Genomic DNA, 23,077 nt, shown 5'->3' with positions numbered 1-23,077 from the left:
TTTAGTCAAAACTTGACTAAATTTAAAAAGGGAGTACAGCATCTGACACAATACCGCTGAAAAAGGTCAACCTCTATGTTGAAGTCACTCTTCAGAGAAGGAGAGTATCAACCATGAGAAGATGAAGCCAAGGAATTTCGTCAGTAATCATTGTCTCGCCTATGTCATTTGAGCGAGTTCCTGGACAATTTGTGAGACAAGTTTATGTTTTGTACTATTCTCTCCGTCCACTTACAAGACCGCTGGGTCAAAGATTAAATAAATGTAACGTTTTGTTTGTCACAAATTAAACGTTCCAATAACATACATTTTCTGGTTTTTACATTTAGTCAAGTTGTGACTACATGATTTAACGTAGAGGGGGGAATCGAGACGAGGGTTGTGGTGTGTGTGTGTGAGTGTCTGTGTGTGCGTGTGTGTAGAGCGATTCAGACCAAACTACTGGACCGATCTTTATGAAATTTGACATGAGAGTTCCTGGGAATGATATCCCCGGACGTTTTTTTCTTTTTTTCGATAAATACCTTTGATGACGTCATATCCGGCTTTTTGTAAAAGTTGAGGCGGCACTGTCACACCCTCATTTTTCAATCAAATTGATTGAAATTTTGGCCCAGCAATTTTCGACGAAGGCCGGACTTTGGTATTGCATTTCAGCTTGGTGGCTTAAAAATTAATTAATGACTTTGGTCATTAAAAATCTGAAAATTGTTAAAAAAAAATTTTTTTTTTTTTTAAAACGATCCAAATTTACGTTTATCTTATTCTTCATCATTTTCTGATTCCAAAAACATATAAATATGTTATATTCGGATTAAAAACAAGCTCTGAAAATTAAAAATATAGAAATTATTATTAAAATAAAGTTTCCGAAATCGATTTAAAAACAATTTCATCTTATTCCTTGTGGGTTCCTGATTCCAAAAACATATAGATGTGATATGTTTGGATTAAAAACACGCTCAGAAAGTTAAAAAGAATAGAGATAAAGAAAAGCGTGCTATCCTTCTCAGCGCAACTACTACCCCGCTCTTCTTGTCAATTTCACTGCCTGTGCATCGAGCGGTGGACTGACGATGCTACGAGTATACGCTCTTGCTGTAAAAATGCAGTGAGTTCAGTTTCATTCTGTTAGTTGGACAGCTTGACTAAATGTTGTAATTTCGCCTTACGCGACTTGTTGTTTCTTAATTTTGGAATGTTGGCAGTTTATTTGTTTTTTGGATTTCAAGAAAGTTGGGCTGTAAGTCTGTTACAGCAGCTTGGTAATGATTTAAACAACAGATATATACGGCGAGAAGGCGCTAACCTTTACACTTGCTTACAATTTAAATGTCAAGGAATCTCATGTCTGCAAACCAACATTTCAAACCCTTAGGCTTTAAAGATCTGATAACCAAATGGAAGTAAGCACTCTAAATGCATACATGTGTAATTGAGTTAGAGAGAGTTGTCCGGAACCAATCACCTGGCACATGAGAGAATAACAAGCATTGAACGGAACAAGTGACTTACATCATCAATAAAAATTACTTTATTTAGAGCGCTTAATTACTTCCCTTTGGTTAGCAGATCTCTGAACAGCGCACTGCCTCAATTCGTTTAAAATTCTTGGACTTTAAAATAAAAAAAGGGTAGGAAGTTCGTGATGACATATCTTCAAAGCTGCATAGACACCACACGCACACAAACTGTCAAACATTGACTGCAAGCGCGAATGTACTAACAATAATCGGCCTGAACATTTACCGAAAACAATCGGATTAACTTCCCATGAGGTGAAACAAAGGCAAACGACCTACACCAATAGTCAAACATCAGAGCGTATCATAACGTAACTGTTTAATTTCAACGGGAAGTAAGAAAAGGAAAACCCTAAACAGCCGAGATGTTGCAGCGTGTTAGTGACATTGACAAATCGAGGTTGCAAAACAAAATTATCATTAACAACGTAAAAGGTGTATGCCAATGTAAGGTAATACGAAAAATTCGAGGCAACAGTTTTCCAAGTAATTATTTTAGTAGTAGTAAGATATATAAACTAAATATGTTTAAAAAAGCATATTTGTAACAGCACTCCTTATTGATATAAAATTCATCCCGCAGTGGGGCACTGCGGTTATGAAATTAAAGGCCCCTCCTGTTTTTGGAACCGCAGGAGCTTTCTAGTTTGCTGTTAGGTAGATTTTTGGTTCCTCTTTCCTGTCATGCTCTCTTTTTCTTCATGAATTCTTTTCTTTTTTTTGCCTTCTTGCTCATTCACCTGTATTTTTTCCAAAAATCTCTTCTCTTGCCGCTTGTCTCGCGATTCATGTATAGTTTAATCTGTTAGTGTTCTGATGTAAGTCCAGCAGTAGATAGGTTAAGCCTATTTTAACATACTGGAAACTGGTAATCTTCCAGTAGGTATTAATTTAGTTTTACTAAAGCCTGCTGGGACACAAGTAATGGGTTAGTGCATTTGTAAACAGGAATCGCTTGACAAGTGGCCCCCTTCATCCCCCCCTTCCTCGTCCTGATATGGCTCTGCGTAGTCGGCTGGACGTTAAGCAACAAATAAACAAACAAACAAATTGATATAAAATTCAAAATTGCTGTTCATTGTTATGAGGTTATTTTGAGTTGATAGTTAAATGATAAAGGAGACACCGGTGAGGCAAACAGAGCTTTCAGTTGATCAAGAAAAGACAACAAGAACAGGAATAATAAACACAAGAAGAATGACAAACAGAGCTTTCAGTTGATCAAGAAAAGACAACAAGAACAGGAATAAACACAAGAAGAATGACAAACAGAGCTTTCAGTTGATCAAGAAAAGACAACAAGAACAGGAATAATAAACACAAGAAGAATGACAAACAGAGCTTTCAGTTGATCAAGAAAAGACAACAAGAACAGGAATAAACACAAGACGAATGACAAACAGAGCTTTCAGTTGATCAAGAAAAGACAACAAGAACAGGAATAAACACAAGACGAATGACAAACAGAGCTTTCAGTTGATCAAGAAAAGACAACAAGAACAGGAATAAACACAAGAAGAATGACAGCAGGAGCAGTTAAAATTACAAATAAAAAGAGTAAGGCTAGTCGACTTAAATGAAAAAGCTATACACAACAGATAGCAACAGAAATGAACAATTACAAAAAAGAAATGTTCTGGTGAAGCTCTCGATAAGTCGGGTATGTACAAAAACGTGATACCTCTTCCTTTTAATTTGATCAATGTGTGTGTGTGTGTGAGAGAGAGAGTGTTCAATGTCTGAGTGTGTGTGTGTGTGTGTGTGTGTGTGTGTACGTGTGTGTGTGTGTGTGCAAAAAGTTCACTTGCTTGCATTAGGTTACAAGCAAGGATCAAGACATAGTTTTATACATCTACTGGTTTACTTTGCTGAGAGTAGTTCAAAGGAATAAAACAACCGGGAACAATATTACGAACTTGTTGGATGTGTAACCCTTTTCAAATTTAATCTTGTGAAGAAGAATCAAGGGACACGTGGAAATGGTATATTTCATGGACATGTAAAATATGCACTAAATTAAAGCCGCACAGAAACAAATGCACTAATTAAACCACACACAAAACTGCAGTGCTAGTGCTAAAGTTGCTGTAAGTATCATGAAGATCCTTTTCACATCCTGCATTCCTAGGCTACACAATGCAAATGGCACAAAGCGGTTTTTAGAACGTCATCAAACAACTGTGACTTTGCTCCTGTTTGAGCTGCAAAAAAGCTCACAAAATACGGTATGGGATGATATGCTTGACCCGAAACGGAGGCTAATCACAAAGGATCGACCGTTTTCCAAAATCGGTATCGGTCACTCTTACATTAGAGTGTTATTGGTAAGACCTCTTACACCTTGTGTTAACTTCATTTTAAGGACATGTTTCATGCAACAATCCTGTGTTTCAAGCTGTTCTAAAAAAAATGGAGTCCTGATTTGGCCTATATGGTCCGCTGGACCCAAAAAGCAACAATTAACTAACTCAAAAAACATTCCGGTACACCGTAAATTCATGATGATATCACTTAAGATTCATACAAAATATCTATGTACATGTAAACATGGGAGTAAAGCATCAACCATGATACGAGATGAGGATAAAACAAGTTCAAACTTTCACTTTGGTACACAATATAACAGGACACAAATAAGGAGAGCACAAACATGATAAATGATAATAATAATAATAATAATAATGATAATAATAATACAAATTTTTCTATAGCGCGAGTCCCACCAATTGGCTTCATGCACTTTACAAATCCATTCTAAAACAAACCAGCACAAATTAAACGAGAAACTGAACGATAATACAAGGTACATCGAAGAAAATAAAACTTCTAAGTTTGTATTGTAACATTGAAATACGGAGCAGCAACTTGAACATGATATCTGACGGACAATATACACCACGATAGCGACCAAACCTTGGCACCAGCTTACTACAGAAATATTAAAGCAACTCATCCTTGCAAACCAACTTTCCTAATCCTTGAAGAATACAATAAAAAATACTTGGTAAACTTGGAAGAAAAATCTCCAAAACTGAAGATACACAAGGGGACACCACTGCCCGAAGCTTGACATCGGTTCGGTTCGGTACCTTGACTGTGAGGGTCGCAAGGGGCACATACACGATGATAACGCTGTGCAATTCTGTCTTGTGTGTTCTGTCTTCAGACGATTTGTCATCGCGAGTCCTGTCCACTTTTTCAAACTAGCCATCCAATTCTTTCTCTGCATGGGAAGGGGAGGATGGGTTAGGGATGGAGGGGGGGGGGGCAGGGGGAGGGAGGGGTTAGTTGACCATAATCACTGGGGGGAGGGGGGGGTTAGTTGACCATAATCACTGGGGGGAGAGGGGGGGTGTGGGTTGGCGAGGAGGGGGGGGGGGAGAGTTGACCATGGTCGCACGATGGGGATAGGGGAAGGGAGGGAGGGGGGAGGGAGTTTGGAAGTGACCATAATCGATGGGGTGGGAGGGGGATAGACTTGAAAGGAGGAGGGGGGGGGGTCGAATTAGAGGGAAGAGGAAGGAGAGAGTTGGCTTTAATTGCTTTAGTTGGGAGATGGGTAGGGTTGGAAGGCAGAAGATGACCAAGGTGAGTAAGGTCTATAGTCGAGTGACAGCGGCTCCTTCCTTCAGTTTGCGCTGTTCCGCCTTCAGTCTTCTGATCTCCGACACCTCTATGTACGTGTCTTCCCCATCCTCTGCCCCTGTTGTTGTGCGTATGGAAAACCCATGATGATTGCAATTATATTTTATTCCAAAATAACCACATTGTACATGTTTTTTTCAGGGACATTTTTTATTTTTAGATTCTACAGCGACACTGACATTGTTATATAGACTCTCTCTCTCTCTCTCTCTCTCTCTCTCTCTCTCTCTCTCTCTCTCTCTCTCTCTCTCTCTCTCTCTCTCTCTCTCTCTCTCTCTCTCTCTCTCTTTCTCTCTCTGTACGTAATTCTCCAATTGTTTTTATTTTGTTCGGATTGGTTTGAATATTATGAAGTCATAATACATAATTTTTCCTTAATTACTCTCACTCTAATACACATGTCGTATGCACTTATAGCGCTTACTTCCCTTTTGTTTATCAGATCATTATAATGTTCGTCAATTTTCTATTTTGTCTAGAGGACATTGAAAAGTTAAACCTGTTAAGCTCCTTCCTCATATGTAAGAATCATGGCTTTGTTAAACATGCATCTGAATAAAACACTGTTTCAATCAATCATTATTTCATTCAGTGGTATATCGATCCTCGGACAGTTTTAAGACTTTTCACATTGGACATCTGGTTCAGTTTTTGTAGTGTTTGAAATATAACGTCATTCTTTTCTTCGAACGGCCAAAAACTCGAAACTGATAACTCAGTTCCTTGAAACACAAGTGTCCGTATGTCTCAAAGAAACCTGAAAAGGTACTTAATATCAGGAGTTGCGGCAGAGATACGGACAATCGTGTTTCAAGGAACTGAGTATGGTCATGGAATCAGCATAAGAAGACCACAATGTAATACATTTGTCTCACAATCAATAATATTTGTTCTCTTATATTGTATACCTTTGTCAGGATTGTCTCCAAACAAGCTGTTGACCTCAGCATAGTCCCCTTCAGACTCTGGAGAAAGGTATGCATTAATGAGCTGTCAATCGGACACAGAAGAAACCATACATGAAATAAAACTTCAAAATAAAATGCATAGAAAATATGAGAAAAAAACCAGTTGCCCCTCTGCACAGGAATAGCAACATTCAACAAGTCACACACACACACACACACACACACACTCACACACACACACACACACACACACACACACACACACACACACACACACACACACACACACACACACACACACACACACAGCAGAAACAGAAACAGTCAAGGTTGAGGAATCATACCCAAAAGGTAAACCGCAACTAACCCTTCTTTTATAGACACAGCAATCCACGCAGCATTTGCTCGTCGGCATCAGTGATTTTGATCGCACAAACCAATGGGAGAGAGATTTTTTAAAAAAGAGAGCGAGAGACAGACAGAGAGAGAGAACCACAGACAGACAGGTTTAGACAGACAGAAAGAGAGAGAGAGTTTAATTGAATTGAACTTTATTTTACAAGAATTACGATTTAAGGCAATGCCTTTTCTTACAATCTGTCCTTGGGACGCACAGACACTCAATGATAAAGCAAAACATTAAGAGAGAGAGAGAGAGGGGGAGAGAAAGAAAGAGAGAGAGAGAGAGAGGATCGGCAGACTGAGACAAAGTGAGAGAGGAGAGAGAAATCACGAGAGAGAGATATATAGAGAAAGAGAGAGAGAGAGGTTCGGCAGACTGAGACAGAGTGAGAGAGGAGAGAGAGAGATCACGAGAGAGAGAGAGAGAGAGAGAGAGAGAGAGAGAGAGACAGAGAGGATCGGCAGACTGAGACAAAGTGAGAGAGGAGAGGAGAGAGAAATCACGAGAGACACACGCAGACAGACAGACATATACAGAGAGTACATTGTTCAAGACGCTAACTTGTTCTTTTGAGACCATATCACACCTTTCTTGTCCTCGAACAAAGAATTCCCTGCAGCACCATCTTCTGCCTTCTCGGCACCAGCAAATCCACATGTACCACCTGTCAGCAGGGGCATCCCAACACGTGCGTCAACAGGCGAAGACACTGCGGTGCTGAGCGTGTCACACAGAGATACACCGTATAGGTCGTTGCTCACCATCAGACTCACGTTAGACCCACAGTACATGACATTGGACAGGGCCGCTGGAAAATAGAGTTGATGAAATGGTGTCCTCATTTGTTTTACAGTGGAACCCCCCTTTTTAGACACCCCAAGTTTTAGACTCCCTCGTCCCCCGAAAGCGGCGTATGGCTGCCTGAATGGCTGGGTAAAAACGGTCATACATGCAAAAACCCATTTGTGCAAAACATGAGTGAACGGGGGAGTTTCAGCACATTAACGAAGAAGAAGAATTCCTCCCTTTTAAGACCCTGTTTTCTATGATACTCTGTTCATAACATCTAAATGTGCCCCCATAATTCCCTCCTTTTTACATTTAGTCAATTTTTTTCAGAGTTGTTGAGGTCTCAAAAGAGAGTTCCACTGTATAAAATGATCAGAAAAGTTGTGTATTCGCGGTAATACCAAGGTGACTACTCAGTCGCATAATACAGAGGAGTCCCCCAACCCCCCCACTCCCCCCCCCCCCCCCCCCCCCGTTTTAAGTTGTCCAAGGTTTGATCCGTAACACACCGAAGATGAGAAGATGTGTGTGCTCACCAACTTTAAGGTCGATAGGCTTTGGTAACTCGTTCTTCAAAAACCTGGATGGGAGTCTGTAGGACAAAAAGTATTCCGTGAAAATATAATCTTTTTTTTTATTTTTTACAATGGAAAAGGTAAAAACCATGAGACTTAGGGGGAAAACCCTGTTTCAAATGAAAAAGTGCTACCAATGTGCGAAACAATAACTTCTTGATTTGGAGCCAACATTCAAAGCAAAGTTAAACAATGTTATGATAAATCATCAATATTATCGATCTATGTTGGTTTAAACAGAATCTTATTCAGAATATGACATGTTGCAATTACAATATACAGCGAGGACACGAACTCAAGCAAACACGCTTATATTACCTGACCAAAACATTACAATATTACACTAATCTACATGATGGTGGACTTGACCAGAATTAACCAGAAGAATACATTCTGAGGGTGGGGTGGGAAAAAATATAAATTTTTTCTTTGAAAAGGCAGTAATTCGTTACGAGTATATATTAACTAATACAGAAAACAAGACCTATGATCAAAAGGGTTGGGGTTAAAAGGGAGAGTTAGGGAAATATTTCATTTTGTGTTATGTCAATCAATTTAATCCAGGGCAAGATGCCAGCCTGTGCCTTAGTTAACACACAAACACACTCACACACACACACACACACACACACACACACACACACACACACACACACACACAACCCTAGTAGGATTGTCACCAACTCTAAATACTCAACGGAAACTTCCTGTTATGTGTGTTTGCACAAAGCTGCTTTGAAATACATCTGACGGGAAGGTTGTTTTTTATTTACAAAGAAACAGTTGATAAAAACTTCTTGTTTTCCCCAAGAAAGTAGTTTTAATTACAGAATGCACGCAGTTTCATAAAATCGATATTTACTGCATCATCTTTTACAAAGCGTCCGTAATGGTTACATCAGACCCAAAAACCAACCAACCTACATCAAATCCATCTAATGGTTAAATAGTGTTTTCATTTTCTTGAATGGCTGAATTAAAGCGAATAAAAAGCAGTAAACAATGGAGGATAGAAAGAATAAAAGCTTACCTCTCCTTGATCTCTGAAAGTATACACCAAATTATTCATTAAGACAGATGAAGGGAAACACGTGGAAGAAAAGTAAAATTAGTCTGAAATGAGCTATGTCACACAAAAGCTTCAACAATCAAGTTATTATTGATAGAATGAATGTAATTATTCAAAATGAAAAACTATTTGTGAATGTTAAAACGCTTGTTAACAAATGTACAATAAAATACTATTATTGTCATAAATATCAAATGGGGATATTTTTCATGAAATGGTGTGTTATCATTGAGATGCATTTCGAATATCATAGGACAATGGTAAACAGAATAGATTTGTAGACAACAAAAGTTAAGGCATATTTCAACCGTTCATTCTGTCTTGTAGTACAATAAAGGTAAATTCGAACAAAAGATGAACAAACAAACAAACGCATAAGCAAACAACCAGCCACACACAAACAAACAAAATCTCCATCATTCCTTTTGCATACAAGTGCACGGGAAAGGAATCACCGACCGAATAGCGGTGCGTGTATCATCTTTGAAGAAGATCACAAGTTCACAGCACTTGCCAACTACATTTCAATTGCAACAGGAAATAAAAAGCTTGAGGACAAAGCTGTCATTGTAACAATGCCTGCATAGGTTTTAAATTGTTCTTTAACAAGTCGCGAATAAAGTCAAAGTATACACACTTCTTACTACGACAAGATTGTATCTATTCTTCTTCTTCTGCGTTCGTGGGCTGAAACTCCCACGTACACTCGTGTTTTTGCACGAGTGGAATTTTACGTGTATGACCGTTTTTACCCCGCCATTAAGGCAGCCATACGCCGTTTTCGGAGGAAGCATGCTGGGTATTTTTGTGTTTCTATAACCCACCGAACTCTGACATGGATTACAGGATCTTTCCCGTGCGCACTTGGTCTTGTGCTTGCGTGTACACACGAAGGGGGATAAGCCACTAGCAGGTCTGCACATAAGTTGACCTGGGAGATCGGAAAAATCTCCACACTTAACCCACCAGGCGGCCGCGGCCGGGATTCGAACCCTCGACCTTCCGATTAAGAGGCCGACGTCTTACCACCCCGCCACAGCGCCCGTCGATTGTATCTATGATTTGAGTATTTCATGTCAAACATATGAACAGCGTAGCCACTTGCGCTTTTGAAAAAAGACTGTAACGGGAACGCAGAAGAAGAAGTAAAAGGACAATGTATCTTGGCATTATTGTGTAAGAAGGGAGATAAACCTGAAATATGATTTTTTTTAAAGTACATCAGTATTTATTCTTTTTCAATTAGACTTTGGTCTAGGTCCATTCCGTGCATCACCTTCATCTTTATATTTTTCAAATACTTTATAAAGTGTTGACTGGGTGCAAAACAAATCCTGCTTTGAAATTCTCCTCTCAGGAACGAACTTTGCACTTTACATTCAAATAAAAAAGAAACATAAATTGGACCATTACAACCACACACATTCATAACGGACACTTTTCTTATTTATTTTGTAACTTTTTTTTTAATGTTTTACATAATTCTGCTTCTACAGTGTCCCCTGCCAAAACTCAGTATTACAGTGCTTCTGATGATACTTTTCAGATTTGTGTGCCTGATTATACATGAATATAACATGAAAACAAACCTCAAAGGATTGTATACGGAAATAATTAAATCAACCACACATATTTTAACATTAGACTTTCATTGCTACAGCAACTCACGCTAAACACTAACACCTAAAAAAGTTGTTGAATTAAAAAGTAATTTAATGGAAATGTAACCTGTAATGCAAAAGAAAACAAAATTAAAATTTCATTGAAGAAAAAAAAAAAAAAAAAAAAGACCAATGAAGAAGGATATGCTCACCGCCCAAAAAGAAAGAAAAAAAAAAAAAAAAAAAAAAAAAAAGACGAAAGAGGCAAAAAAGATGGGTTGAAGCAACCTTGCATGCAACTGAGGTCAAATAAAAAAAAAAAGTAAAAAACAAAAACAAACCAAACACCAACAATAAAAGAATTCACATGAATAACAGATTTTCAAGAAAACGAGGGAAAGTGTTTCTAAGCCAGTAGTTACTTACTGTGTATAGTTCTGCTCATGTTGCAGATCAACACAAGTAAAATGAGAATGACGCCCGCAGAAACTGCTGTGGATATCACAACCAACCATTTCAGCCGTTCCAGTGTGCTCACTGTAAATGAGAAGGCAAAGTTAATACAACGAAGTTAAATATATATGGATACTGTTATACTCACAATTTACAATGCTCAAAAAGAGGAATTGTTACTTTACTATATCAAAGGCAAAACTGACACGAGGAAACATATACCATAACCTCAATCTATCGAGGTTAAACGTGGATGAAGAAGATACACATCAGACAAATAATACTGATGCAAAGATGATGGTCAAGCTATACACTGTGCCTGAGTTTTTACACCCCCGGTATAGGGGTGTGTATAGGTTTCGCTCGATGTGTTTGTTTGTTTGTTTGTTTGTTTGTGTTCGCATATAGATCTCAAGAATGAACGGACCGATCGTCACCAAATTTGGTGAACAGGTTCTATACATTCCTGAGACGGTCCTTACAAAAATTGGGACCAGTCAAACACACGGTTAGGGAGTTATTGGTGGATTAAGATTCTACAAGGACTTATAGAGGCACATATTAATGGTCAAAGGGAAATAACCTTCTCAGTTGGTGGCAGTGAGAATGGTTATTTCCCTTTAACCAACGGGGGTGTTTTTCCTACCTCGAAGGAATTTCTTGTTTGCCCTGTTGCTATTAGGAAGATACAAACTGGTTGCTCTTATATATTACTGACGTCAGCTATCAAAAAGACAGACTGGTTGCAATTCCTTCTGACGTCAAAACACTGAACAAGGCTCTTTGGACTTTGTCGCGGTTTGACTGCTACTTGTACGAAGACAAAAACTACCAGCAAGAGAAAGACGTGAAGAAAACGTAGCGCATGTTTTTAAGGGGTTAAATATGAGCTTGATGTCAAATTCCAAACAGAGTAAAAGTCTTCAAAACTAGTTTTTTTCACACAAGGCCAAGTGACTGCAATTAAAACAAAAGTGCGGACTGATTATCCATTTGCAGTTCACCAAAAAATGTTCACAAAAATATTGGCACCAGCTAAATCGACGGTCGGGATTATAAACAGGTTTTACCGACTGTGAACAAAATAAGAATGGTGACTACCAACAGTGTAAAGAAGGAATGTTTTACCAATGCGACCATGGTCGTGCCAAGGCTGAGTTTCGGACATAGGCACCGACGAGAGAGCAGTACGGGAGGAGATCTCTGTTGCCGCTGTTCTCTCAAAGGATGGCACTTAAAAGGAGCAAAAAGGAAACCTTGGTTAAGACTTACTACACACAGTGTGGACTGTTCCCCAGAAGTTTGCACACACACACACACACACACACACACACACACACACACACACACACACACACACACACACACACAGAGTTGCTGTTTTTGTTGGTAGTGAACTTGTGTACACACACAAACTGACAGACAGACATATGGGCAAACTGGCACCCCCAAGCACACACACACACACACACACACACACACACACACACACACACACACGTGCGTACTTACACACACACGCACGCACACACACACGCACGAACACGCGCACACGTACTCACACACACTCGCACATACACACACTCACACACACAAACACACACACACACACACACACACACACACACACACACACACACACACATTTTCGTACCAGTAGAAATTTGCTCGACGCATCCTTCCCCACTGTTCACCTGTACCAGGCTGTTTGTACAGGCTGAAAGTTAACACACGCCAAGCACAGTGTTAATAATGGATACTCTGATTTAAATAAGTTTGAAACAAATATGTCACAAGTCATACTATTTTGGTTTATTCGAAAACATGAATCAAGGATATTCTCTCAGTCCGAAACATGCTGTCGAAAGCATATAGGGATACATGGTGTCTGGGTGGCCGAGTGGTAACGCACTTGCGCTCGGAATCGAGAGGTTGCGTGTTCGACCCTGGGTCGGACCGCTATTTTCTCCCCCCATTCCTAACCTAGGTGGTGGGTTCAAGTGCTAGTCTTTCGGATGAGACGAAAAACCGAGGTCCCGTGTACACTACATTGGGGTGTGCACGTTAAAGATCCCACGATTGACAAAAGGGTCTTTCCTGGCAAAATTGTATAGACATATATAAAAAAAATGTGAAAAGTATATACTCGCCTAACACGCTTGAGATTTACTGGCCGATGTGAATGCGTGATATGTTGTGTAAAAAATTCCATCTCACACGGCATATTGTAAACGCCATGAGCCTCCCCCTGGGAGGGTATGTGCGTAGAAATACTCACAAATAAATAAATAAATAAAAATACAATACTCAGACTGAGTCGTCTTTGCAAAACAATATCCACTAATTGTTCAGTGAAAACTCTGCTTTTTATTTTCTTTTTTTTTGCAAACAAATCAGGAACAGAGAAAATTGGCAACGTTGACGAATCACAACTTACAATTGTGAAAGTCTGATTGTGTATGTGCGACGTTTGATTGAAATAATTAATAGAGACAAAAAATAGAATAAGAAAAGTTTAAACTGCCAAACAAAACGGTGACTTGTTTTGTCATGTGCTCTGAATAAAACGTAATGCGAGTAAATATGTCCTGTCTGGAAAATACAGACACTCGTTTTGATGGATGGGATAAAGTGTGCAATTTATGAAAAGTGTGAAAAATACAAGAAAGAACCTTTACTTCTTGCTTTTTGTCTTCAAAAATATGTTAAGGTTCTTTCTTGTATTTTTCACACTTTTCATAAATTGCACACTTTATCCCATCCATCAAAACGAGTGTCTGTATTTTCCAGACAGGACATATTTACTCGCATTACGTTTCATTCAGAGCACATGACAAAACAAAGAAACAAAAACAACACACAGATCCATTTGTTTGTTTGTTTGCTTAACGCCCAGCCGACCACGAAGGGCCATATCAGGGCGGTGCTGCTTTGACATTTAATGTGCGCCACACACAAGACAGAAGTCGCAGCACAGGCTTCATGTCTCACCCAGTCACATTATTCTGACACCGGACCAACCAGTCCTAGCACTAACCCCATAATGCCAGACGCCAGGCGGAGCAGCCACTAGATTGCCAATTTTAAAGTCTTAGGTATGACCCGGCCGGGGTTCGAACCCACGACCTCCCGATCACAGGGCGGATGCCTTACCACTAGGCCACCGTGCCGGTGTCACAGATCCATGAACCAGAAACAAAAACAACACACAGATCCATGAACCAGAAACAAAAACATAACAAATACAAACAAAACAATCTGAAGATTATAATTTTACTTTGTATCGTAATGAAAGTATTTACAATAACTATTTACATCGCTTCTAATACCTTCGACAATAATTGCCGTTGTGAGTACGCTTTCCTTTTGAATTGTCAAAATCTATGACAGAGATATGAAAATTCAGAGACAGAAAATTCGTGCATACTGGCGTCAGGTAAGTGGTTAACAGAAATATGGCACTACTTTTATACCATTCTGTAGTTTTAGAGCAATATGGACCCCCTTATGAGAATAGAACGACATTTGCAATTGGATATTTTTTTAATTAAATCTAGCAGTAAATACATTCGCGGGAAAAGTGTTCTTTTCTCAATATAGACCGTCCATTTTTAAACCTAATTGAAGATAATTTCTGTTTAATATACAAGGCGGTATTTTACCTAATATATAAACCAACCCACTTAACAACTTCTCTGAAGAATAAGCCAACTAAACACAAAATACGGTATCCCGTATGTAATACTCCAACTTGCTTGTCTTGTCAACTTGAATCTGCTTCTCGATCTTCTCTCCATCCCACATTACTGCTCTCAACGTGAGGTTTGTATAGCCAGTATCACTGACAACAGTCGTGGCAGAATAGCGCAGATCTTCACACGTGCAGCCCACCACTGATGCTGTAGTACAGGATCCGTTTTTATCGTGAAATATCTGGCAGATGGTCGGGGCTTGTCTTGCACTTGGTGTTTTCTCCTTGACAGACACTACGTGCAATGGGCTCGTTGTATTACTGCAGGTGGTGTTTACTGTAAAATTCAGAGTTGCTTTTTGTGCTTCGCCTTCTCCGACCAAATTGCAGCCATATTGGAAAAACTCACCTGGGAAACAGAGAGGGCGTAAATTTAGTCAAAGAAATGCAATAACCAACCAATCAGCCAAGAAACCAAACACTCAAATAACTCAAACACTCTCCAGAATAAAGATATTTGTTGTTGTTGTTGACGTTTACCTCTTTCTTTGCTTGTTTCCATGTGTACCCGTATGATTATGCGTTTTTATTTGACGAAATTGGCAGAATAATGATGGTCAAAAATGAATTGCTCAAAACCAGCATGTCTAATTTAAAACAATTATTCTTTGGAAACAAACTAAGAAGACTTTTGAATCATCGAGGCGTCATAAAGGTGTGCATAAATGTTGAAACCACAACAGGAATACACACATGAACAATAACAAATCAAAAAAGAAATCATTAAAAGGAAAAGGTAGAAAAAAAGTCTTACTTACACATAACATCACTGCCTTGAAATAGGAGGGCAAACAAAAGAATGTGTACAAAACTGATGAATTCAAGCAGCAACATTCTCCCTTTTCCAACGTGATATCAGAGTAGTAAACACATCTACCGTCACTGGGAGCGCTGTCCGATGCTCATACCCGTTATAGTTCCTCAAGAGCATAATGCGTTTAGCTGTGACGTGAACACATTAAATATCAAATCAGTACAAATATTTCCGTTTGAAATCGAAGGTTCTATTCAGTGCGTTGCTCATGATTCATAGTGTTGAACAAGAATGTGTTGTTCTAAAGTTGGCGTAGGCGAACACACACACACACGAACATGAAGATGACTTAGAAACAAAGAGGCGCCAATAAGATGGAGTAGAAATCACACAGTTATGCACATGATGTTTTGGGCGGTGACAAAGCTAGGGCGGGTTATGTAGGCGGCAGCTATAGATAATATTAATCACCATTTATAGATGTTTATTATGTGGCAATAGTTAGACAGAGACTGTCCTGCCAAAGTAATTGTTTGGATCATTCGATTGTTTAAAACGTGTTTACAGTCGCAACACAATCGTAAGAGTAGCGAGGGCGTGGGGTAGGGGTCGGGTTGGGATGGGATGGAGGTTCGGTGGAGATATAATGCGTACTGTGGGGATTCATGAAAATGACGAACTTTAGCACAGATAAATACTAAAACACACGATGTACACACTGGCAGACAGACACAGACATATGCCAACAAAGACAATACTCACACGCACGTTCACACAACAATACATACAACGACATGCATACACATTCACACTCACAAATACACATGGACACGCACATATGTAATTAATCACCTTTTTAACAATCACAGACAGAAAGGCAGTTATAACTAGATACACACACGTACATGGACACAATTAAATAGAACATACACTTTTCGGTGAGTTCATTTATTTTTGCTTAAAGTCAGTAGTCTCATGCGCAAAACAGGTAGCTTTGTGCAAGCCTTATTAAGTTAATCGCAGGGGGGAACAGGCATGAGCAGGTTTCAGAAAATCGATTTAAAAAAAACCACAAACATGTATAAATGGGATATAGGTTACACGCCCCGCCATTTTCCCTCGCCAACATGTTAAGTATTCCCGAGCCTGCGAAAAAGGCTCATGTAGAATATTGCTGTCTCGTGCATTACAACATTCACAATTCATGCTCGAAGCACACAAACACCTCGGAGTTGATTTTCAACAGGACGACAGGTCTCTTCATTTGTTTTGGTTTTCCATATCAGTGTTCGGGAAGAAAAAGATTGGGTAATGGTAATTAGGTCAGCGTTGAGAAACGCTTGGTGTATGATTGTTTCCCTTCCGATGTGTTGCAAAGTCTCTCTCGGATTCACTTCGAGTCAGAAATAAACATCGTTTTCTTGTTCGCTGTCTCAGGCTGTAGTCCAAAGAGCCATCGCACATCTGAACAGAGAGCTTCGATCGGAATCAGTTGATTCTTCGCTTATTTTTGTTTTTGACTCGATGACACGTGACGACTTAACTCCACAAGATTGAGCAATCTTGGGATCACACGCAAACATACACCTCACTCACTAACGCACACCCAAGAAAGTTTACAAGTGGAGACAGACATCACTGTGTATAAAAAGACTAAAGGAACCACATGTAACTTGCAAGCTTTATATAATAAACACAAATTTATGCACGAAACATCCACACATTTAACGTGTACACTCTACAAATACTACGAAAATTGACAACACATGAATTCACATGAAATTATCCTGGAACTCCAGTCCTAAGCACCCCCCCTATGGTTAAATAGCCTGTTAGTATACGGCGCTCAATAAGGTCGCATCACCAAATTACACGAACACAGACACATGATTTAACCACGACAGAGTACTTAGCTTTTTCGGGATACACAACGCCCACCAAGGCCTCACATGTCCTTCCCTCCTCAGAAGGCCGCAGCTTCCTGATTCTGACCCCCTAGAAGAGTCCCCGACTGCCTAAGCACGTCGAACCCAGCTCCAGTCCTTCGGAGCTGTTCCCCAGATTCCTAGGCATGTAGAGTTGACCAGACTCCTTCCTCATGCTGTCTTCTGGTGGTCCTGCGTACACTCTGGGTGGAATCTACTGGTCGGAGTAACCCACGCCGCTCTTCTTGCGTTGCTGTGAGCCGTAGTCGCCTCCTGACAGCGTCCCATATGTCCAGATCACAACGCCTTCACGTGAACACACGTCCCTCCTCCGTTCTCTCTCCGGCCAACTGCATGTAAATAAAACAGCAACTTAATACTGAACAATAACATCCCTAGCTACCTGGCGTGTATCGATGGTTGTGTTAGTGTTCATCGGTGATGCAAACCTTTAGCGCATCATACCGATGGACATCAAGATCGAAACTTTACACCAAGTAACCATGTATGGAAAAGGATAATTATTTAATACATTAGCTATACAACGGGGCTTCACAATATAGATTTATAGTTTGCTTAAACCTATAAACTTATTGTATTTGTCATGACCATATACGCCATGTGATATGTTACAAATAACTGGACAAACGTTCACTAAATGTTAGATTGTGGTATCCAACTTTAACATTACATTACGCAACCACAATTGCATGACACAACACCCATATCCCCACATGTATGATAACTCCCCGCGTAATATTACACACTATAATATGAAGGTATAAAACAACATGCTCAATAACATAAGGATACAAAAGTTGTCGGAAAGTAGACCGCCATCTTGTATAAAATGTGATATTCCGTGTAAACGAATATTTAACAGTTATGTGCAAATAATTACACACATATAATTCCACTGTATGTTCACTGCATATCACTTCCCAAACATGCATTAATATACATGTAAATCCCGAGGCTCCCTATACGAATAGGTAGTAATGGGCCGGTCGATGTAATTCTCATATTTCCCGTGCACATTCCCACGGACATAAACACGCTTCAAAATCATAGTGTCCCACAATATTACAACACTACTGAAACGTAAACACAAACAAAACAAACATTAGACAACGACATCTACTCAGCCACAGCAATTCGAAACAATAGTCCACCCGCCAAGTCAATGACAACGCTCACCGTAAAAAAACCGCCGGGTGATGGAGTACTCGCGCCCGCCAGTACGTCTGCAACCGTACCGTTGACTCTCTCGGGTAGCACTGAACCAAAACCGTGCTAGTTCGCTGACGGGGTGCCAAAGTGTATTCGTACACCGCTGACCCGGACTATGTTAATTCTTCTCTTACTAAATAGCCTATAGATACGCTATAATATAATTTATGCATTACACTATATTATCTTACCAGGTGAAATGAACATTATTTAATTTGCACGACTGTGCCCAACAAATATTTACAAACTTTCGTTTTCTGCAGCTTGACCTGGTTTGTTCACCGCGCGTTACCGGGTGACTATAGCCCGTTCCACGATTCGGACACAAACTTGCAAATACGCGAAGTTACAGGCGTAAAGCATCTCACATCCCACACGCATACATTCTACAATAGTGTTTGGACTCCAATGCTTATGTTGTAAATAACACAATTATTATATACACTCAAACATATAACAATTACATCATCTCGTGTATCTACAAAAAGCCTGTTTAAGCTTCTTCTGCATCTCTAAAACCTCGGGTTGTGACACACCTCCATCACCAGCTCGAACTAACGGTAACCACCAACAGTGAGCACCCTATATATCAAGAGCAACCCGACTCATGAAGTCAGCGTCCACGTTGTTCACTCCTTTGATGGTCTGCACTCGGAAAGAATAAGCTTGCAACTGCAGAGCCCATCTCGTCAACCTCCCGTTGTGTGGTCTTACCTTCCTTCCTTATGCAATCCATGGCCACGTGAGGCAATGGGTACTGCCTCACTCGCACTGGTGTATCTTCGAGGACGGTGATTTCACATTCCTCAAGATTTGTGGTACGAGGAAGATCGGTGAATTGGTTCTCAAACTCAATCGTCAAATCCCTCAGCTCTTGTTGTTTTTGGGCGGGTAACACGTCATTGATGCTAACATCTTTGGGTCCCTCTCCCGCTTCTAATGGCACTAATGGAATGGTGTTCTGTCCTGCTGAGACTTCAGGCACTTCTTCCAGTTCCTCTTCTTCCAGCACCACTCCTACAACCGCTGGGATCTCTCTCCTCCTGACGTATCTCTTCAAGAGGTTGACGTGGAATAATTTCTTTTTACTCCCCACTTGAATCCGGTAGTCGTTCATGCCGCATCGCTCCTTGATGACGTAAGGTCCACGCCAAGCGATTTCCAGCTTGTTCTTTTTCATTGGAAGAAGCAGCAACACCTCATCTCCTTCCTTGAATTGTCTGTCTTCTGCCTTCCTGTCCGCTGCCCTTGCGTATCGCTCTGTCGCCTTCCCGAGGTTTTCTCTGGCAATCCTGCATGTCTCCTCAACTCGATTCCGCAGGTCCACAACGTACTCGGCAGTGGTTCTCACTTCTTGGTCTGTCTCTTCCTTGGTCCACAGCTTCCGTAATACCTGCATAGGTCCCCTCACAGTTCGCCCATAGAGTAGTTCAAACGGTGAGAATTTTAACGACTCCTGAGGAACTTCCCTATATGCAAACAAACACGCCGGAATGAACCTGTCCCATTCCTTGGGTTGCTCCTGGCAGAGTCGTTTCAGCATCTGTTTCAGCGTACCATTGAAACGTTCAACTAGACCATTGCATTGTGCGTGGTATGGAGTTGTGTACATTCCATGTACTGACATCAGGTTGTACACCTCCTGCATCATTTCGCTCTTGAACTGGGTACCGTTATCTGACAACACTTTTTCAGGTATGCCCACTCTGGTCCAGTTCTCCCACAACGCTTCCGCCACATGTGGTGTATCGATTTTCTTGAGAGGGGTTGCTTCAGGATACCGGGTGGCATAGTCTACTGTTACCAGTATGAAACGGTGTCCTCGGTCTGACGGCGGATGAATCGGCCCTATGATGTCCACCGCTACCTGCTTGAACGGGACATCGATCAACGGCATTCTTTCCAATGGTACTGGCTTCACTTTCCCTTTTGCCGTAGTTCTCTGGCAAGCGTCACATGATGCCACGTATCGTCTGATGTCGGGGCACATACCAGGCCAATAGAATTCTGTCCATATCCTATTCCTGGTTCTCGTTCCCCCTAGGTGTCCTGCCATGGGTGCATCGTGAGCTAATCTCATCACCTCATTCTGGAACTCACTGGGCACCACTAACTGTCGGTGATCCACTCCATCTGCACCTGAGTATTCTCTGTACAACAAAGCTTTACGTATCACGAATCGAACCTTCCCGGTTCCTTGTTGACGCCATGGCTTCTTTTCCACCGCCAACTCGCGCACACGTTTTAGGTGTGGATCCTCTTCTTGTGCTTGAGCCATTTCAGCACAGGTCCTTTGTGCCAAGGGGACTCCATTAATCTTCAATGTTAGATTCCCTCTCTCGTCTCTCCTTGCTTGTCCTCGTGTCTGAACTGCTGCGCACAAAGATGGAATTACATGTTTCTTTCCGTACACCGGGACTCTCACTTCCTTTCCATTTGGCAGGACCATGTAGTTTCCTATCAATACAGGAATTGCCATATTCTGAATAGCGACAGCTTCCACGTTCCCTACAAACACCGAAGATTCTAACTTCACGATGGCTATGGGAGCCTGTACTGTTCCCTGCTCTCCAAACACTCCTGACACTTCTCTTGTCCTGTTTGTGTACGTAGCCGGGTCGATGAGGTCAGCGCTAACACACAGCATTGGGCTTCCCGTGTCACGTATGGCTACCACTGCCTTCCCGTTCACCCTAACTGTCATGTCGAAAGTTTCTCCCTGAGTACGACGATCACACTTCCCACATAACCCTGAATGGATCTTGTAATTCGCTTCCACCTCCCGCATCAAGAAAACTTCTCTCACTGCAGTCTCCTCCGGTTCTGGACTGATGATAAGGGTTATTCCTGGACAGTTCCTCTTGACATGTCCGAACTTATGACATTTGTGACATTGTATGCCTGTTCCATACATTTCTCCGCCACCCCTCGGCTTCCCCGCTTCCGGGCAATTCCTTATGAGATGATCCCCTCCACATCCGAAACATTTGACAGTACTATCTTTTACCCTTTGTCCCTGGGTAAGTTGCACCTTACTGTCTGTCTTCCCATTGTTTCCTTTATCTTGGTTTTTCCCCCCTTTCTGTGATGAGTCGAAACCAGGACGTGCATCCACGAAACATTGAGCTTGCTCAACTGAATCAGCTACATTGGTGGCTTTGGACTGTCGAATGAACGTAGCGACAGACTGCGGGATGCCAGTAAGCAACTGTTCCAAAAGAACCAGGTCGAAGAGGTCCTTGTAAGTTCGTTGTTTTTCCGCTAGGTCCATCCAACTGTGCAGGTACCGCGTTATCCGGCTCACGTAGGTTGAAAACGTTTCTTCGCTCTTCCTTCTTGCTGCCCTGAACTTCTCTCGGTACGATTCTGCTGTACACCGGAATCCTCTCAGTAACTCTTTCTTCACTAACTGGTAATCTCGAGCGTCCTCCTTCGACATATCCCCAATCAAGGTCGTCGCTTTCACGTTGAGTTTGGTACTCACGCGTCTCGCCCATGTTGTCTGGTCCCAGTCTAACTCCTCTGCGAATCTCTCGAATTTGGTAAGATAAGCTTCTATATCCTCCTTGTTCTCGTCGAATGCAGGAAGTGTTACTTTGGTAGATTCTACCATTCCATCCCTCGCCTTCTGATGAGCTCGTTGATTATTTGCCCTTTGTTCCTCTAATCGTTCTGCGTGCCTCTGTGCTTCATCTTGAAGTTTCTTCATCTCATCGATTCTTTCAGACTCCATTCTTTCCATACGTTGAACTTTGGCCTCCTCAAAGTCACGCTGCTTTTGGGCCTCTTCACGTGCTTCTCCCAGTTTCCTTTCCTCCATCTCACGCTGCTTCTGGGCTATACTCTCCATACGTTGAGCTTTTGCATCCTCGAAGTCACGTTGCTTCTGAGCTTCCACCCGTGCTTCTTCCAGCTTCCTTTCCTCCATCGCCAATTTCTTCTTCTCTAAGCTCAACCTCTCCTTGTTGGCCCGTACGTCCTCTATCTCCTTTATCTTAGCGTCGGCGAATGCTCGAAGACTATCTCCCTTCAACTCCATCTGCGTTCCTAAAGTCATGAACTTCTGGTAGTACGTAATGGACTCCCCTTCTTCACGTCCTGGACTATGTAGAAGCTTCTCTCGAGTTGATTTTGCCTTCCTCATGAGTTCAGATGTAACTAATCCGGTTAAACTATCAGTCGGCACGTCCTGTGACCTAAGTCGCCCTGACACCGGAGAATCCACACTATCACCTCCCGTCGCCATTTCAGATGAAAACGCGCTACTTGAAAAATATTTGCATGCACGCGAAAGGAAAACGCATCAAACTGCGTACCGAAGCCCACCGAGAAATCGGACGAAATCCGCGTAAGTTATTGACATTTGGTTATACTTTACCACAATCAATAGCCACATAGCCTTAGCGTAATACCGGAATGAAACTTTGCTTTAACCGAATCCGAATATAGAA

General features: G+C 41.2%; 2 protein-coding genes and 1 long non-coding RNA gene across 3 annotated transcripts; all 3 read right to left on the bottom strand.

The window, feature by feature from the left end:
• Window positions 1–4,996: 4,996 nt before the first annotated feature.
• Window positions 4,997–8,213, bottom strand: LOC138948142 (uncharacterized). Its single transcript, XM_070319650.1, has 4 exons — window positions 7,805–8,213; window positions 7,066–7,287; window positions 6,077–6,133; window positions 4,997–5,226 (listed from the first exon to the last, which is right to left on the bottom strand). The coding sequence occupies exons 1-4, from the start codon at window positions 7,932–7,934 to the stop codon at window positions 5,123–5,125; spliced, it is 513 nt and encodes a 170-aa protein (XP_070175751.1). The 5' UTR covers window positions 7,935–8,213; the 3' UTR covers window positions 4,997–5,122.
• A 2,697-nt stretch (window positions 8,214–10,910) lies between these two features.
• On the bottom strand, window positions 10,911–15,801 carry LOC138949463 (uncharacterized). Its single transcript, XR_011450291.1, has 5 exons — window positions 15,476–15,801; window positions 14,722–15,066; window positions 12,621–12,683; window positions 12,095–12,199; window positions 10,911–11,050 (listed from the first exon to the last, which is right to left on the bottom strand). It is a non-coding gene; the product is annotated as an uncharacterized lncRNA (long non-coding RNA).
• Window positions 15,802–17,610: 1,809 nt separating this feature from the next.
• Window positions 17,611–22,872, bottom strand: LOC138948038 (uncharacterized). The gene is made up of 3 exons (XM_070319567.1): window positions 21,775–22,872; window positions 19,341–21,345; window positions 17,611–17,669 (listed from the first exon to the last, which is right to left on the bottom strand). The coding sequence occupies exons 1-3, from the start codon at window positions 22,870–22,872 to the stop codon at window positions 17,611–17,613; spliced, it is 3,162 nt and encodes a 1,053-aa protein (XP_070175668.1).
• Window positions 22,873–23,077: the final 205 nt, after the last annotated feature.

Source organism: Littorina saxatilis, linkage group LG15, assembly GCF_037325665.1.
Source record: "Littorina saxatilis isolate snail1 linkage group LG15, US_GU_Lsax_2.0, whole genome shotgun sequence".
NCBI lineage: Eukaryota > Metazoa > Mollusca > Gastropoda > Littorinimorpha > Littorinidae > Littorina > Littorina saxatilis.
This window is presented reverse-complemented; position numbering and strand designations above follow the sequence as displayed.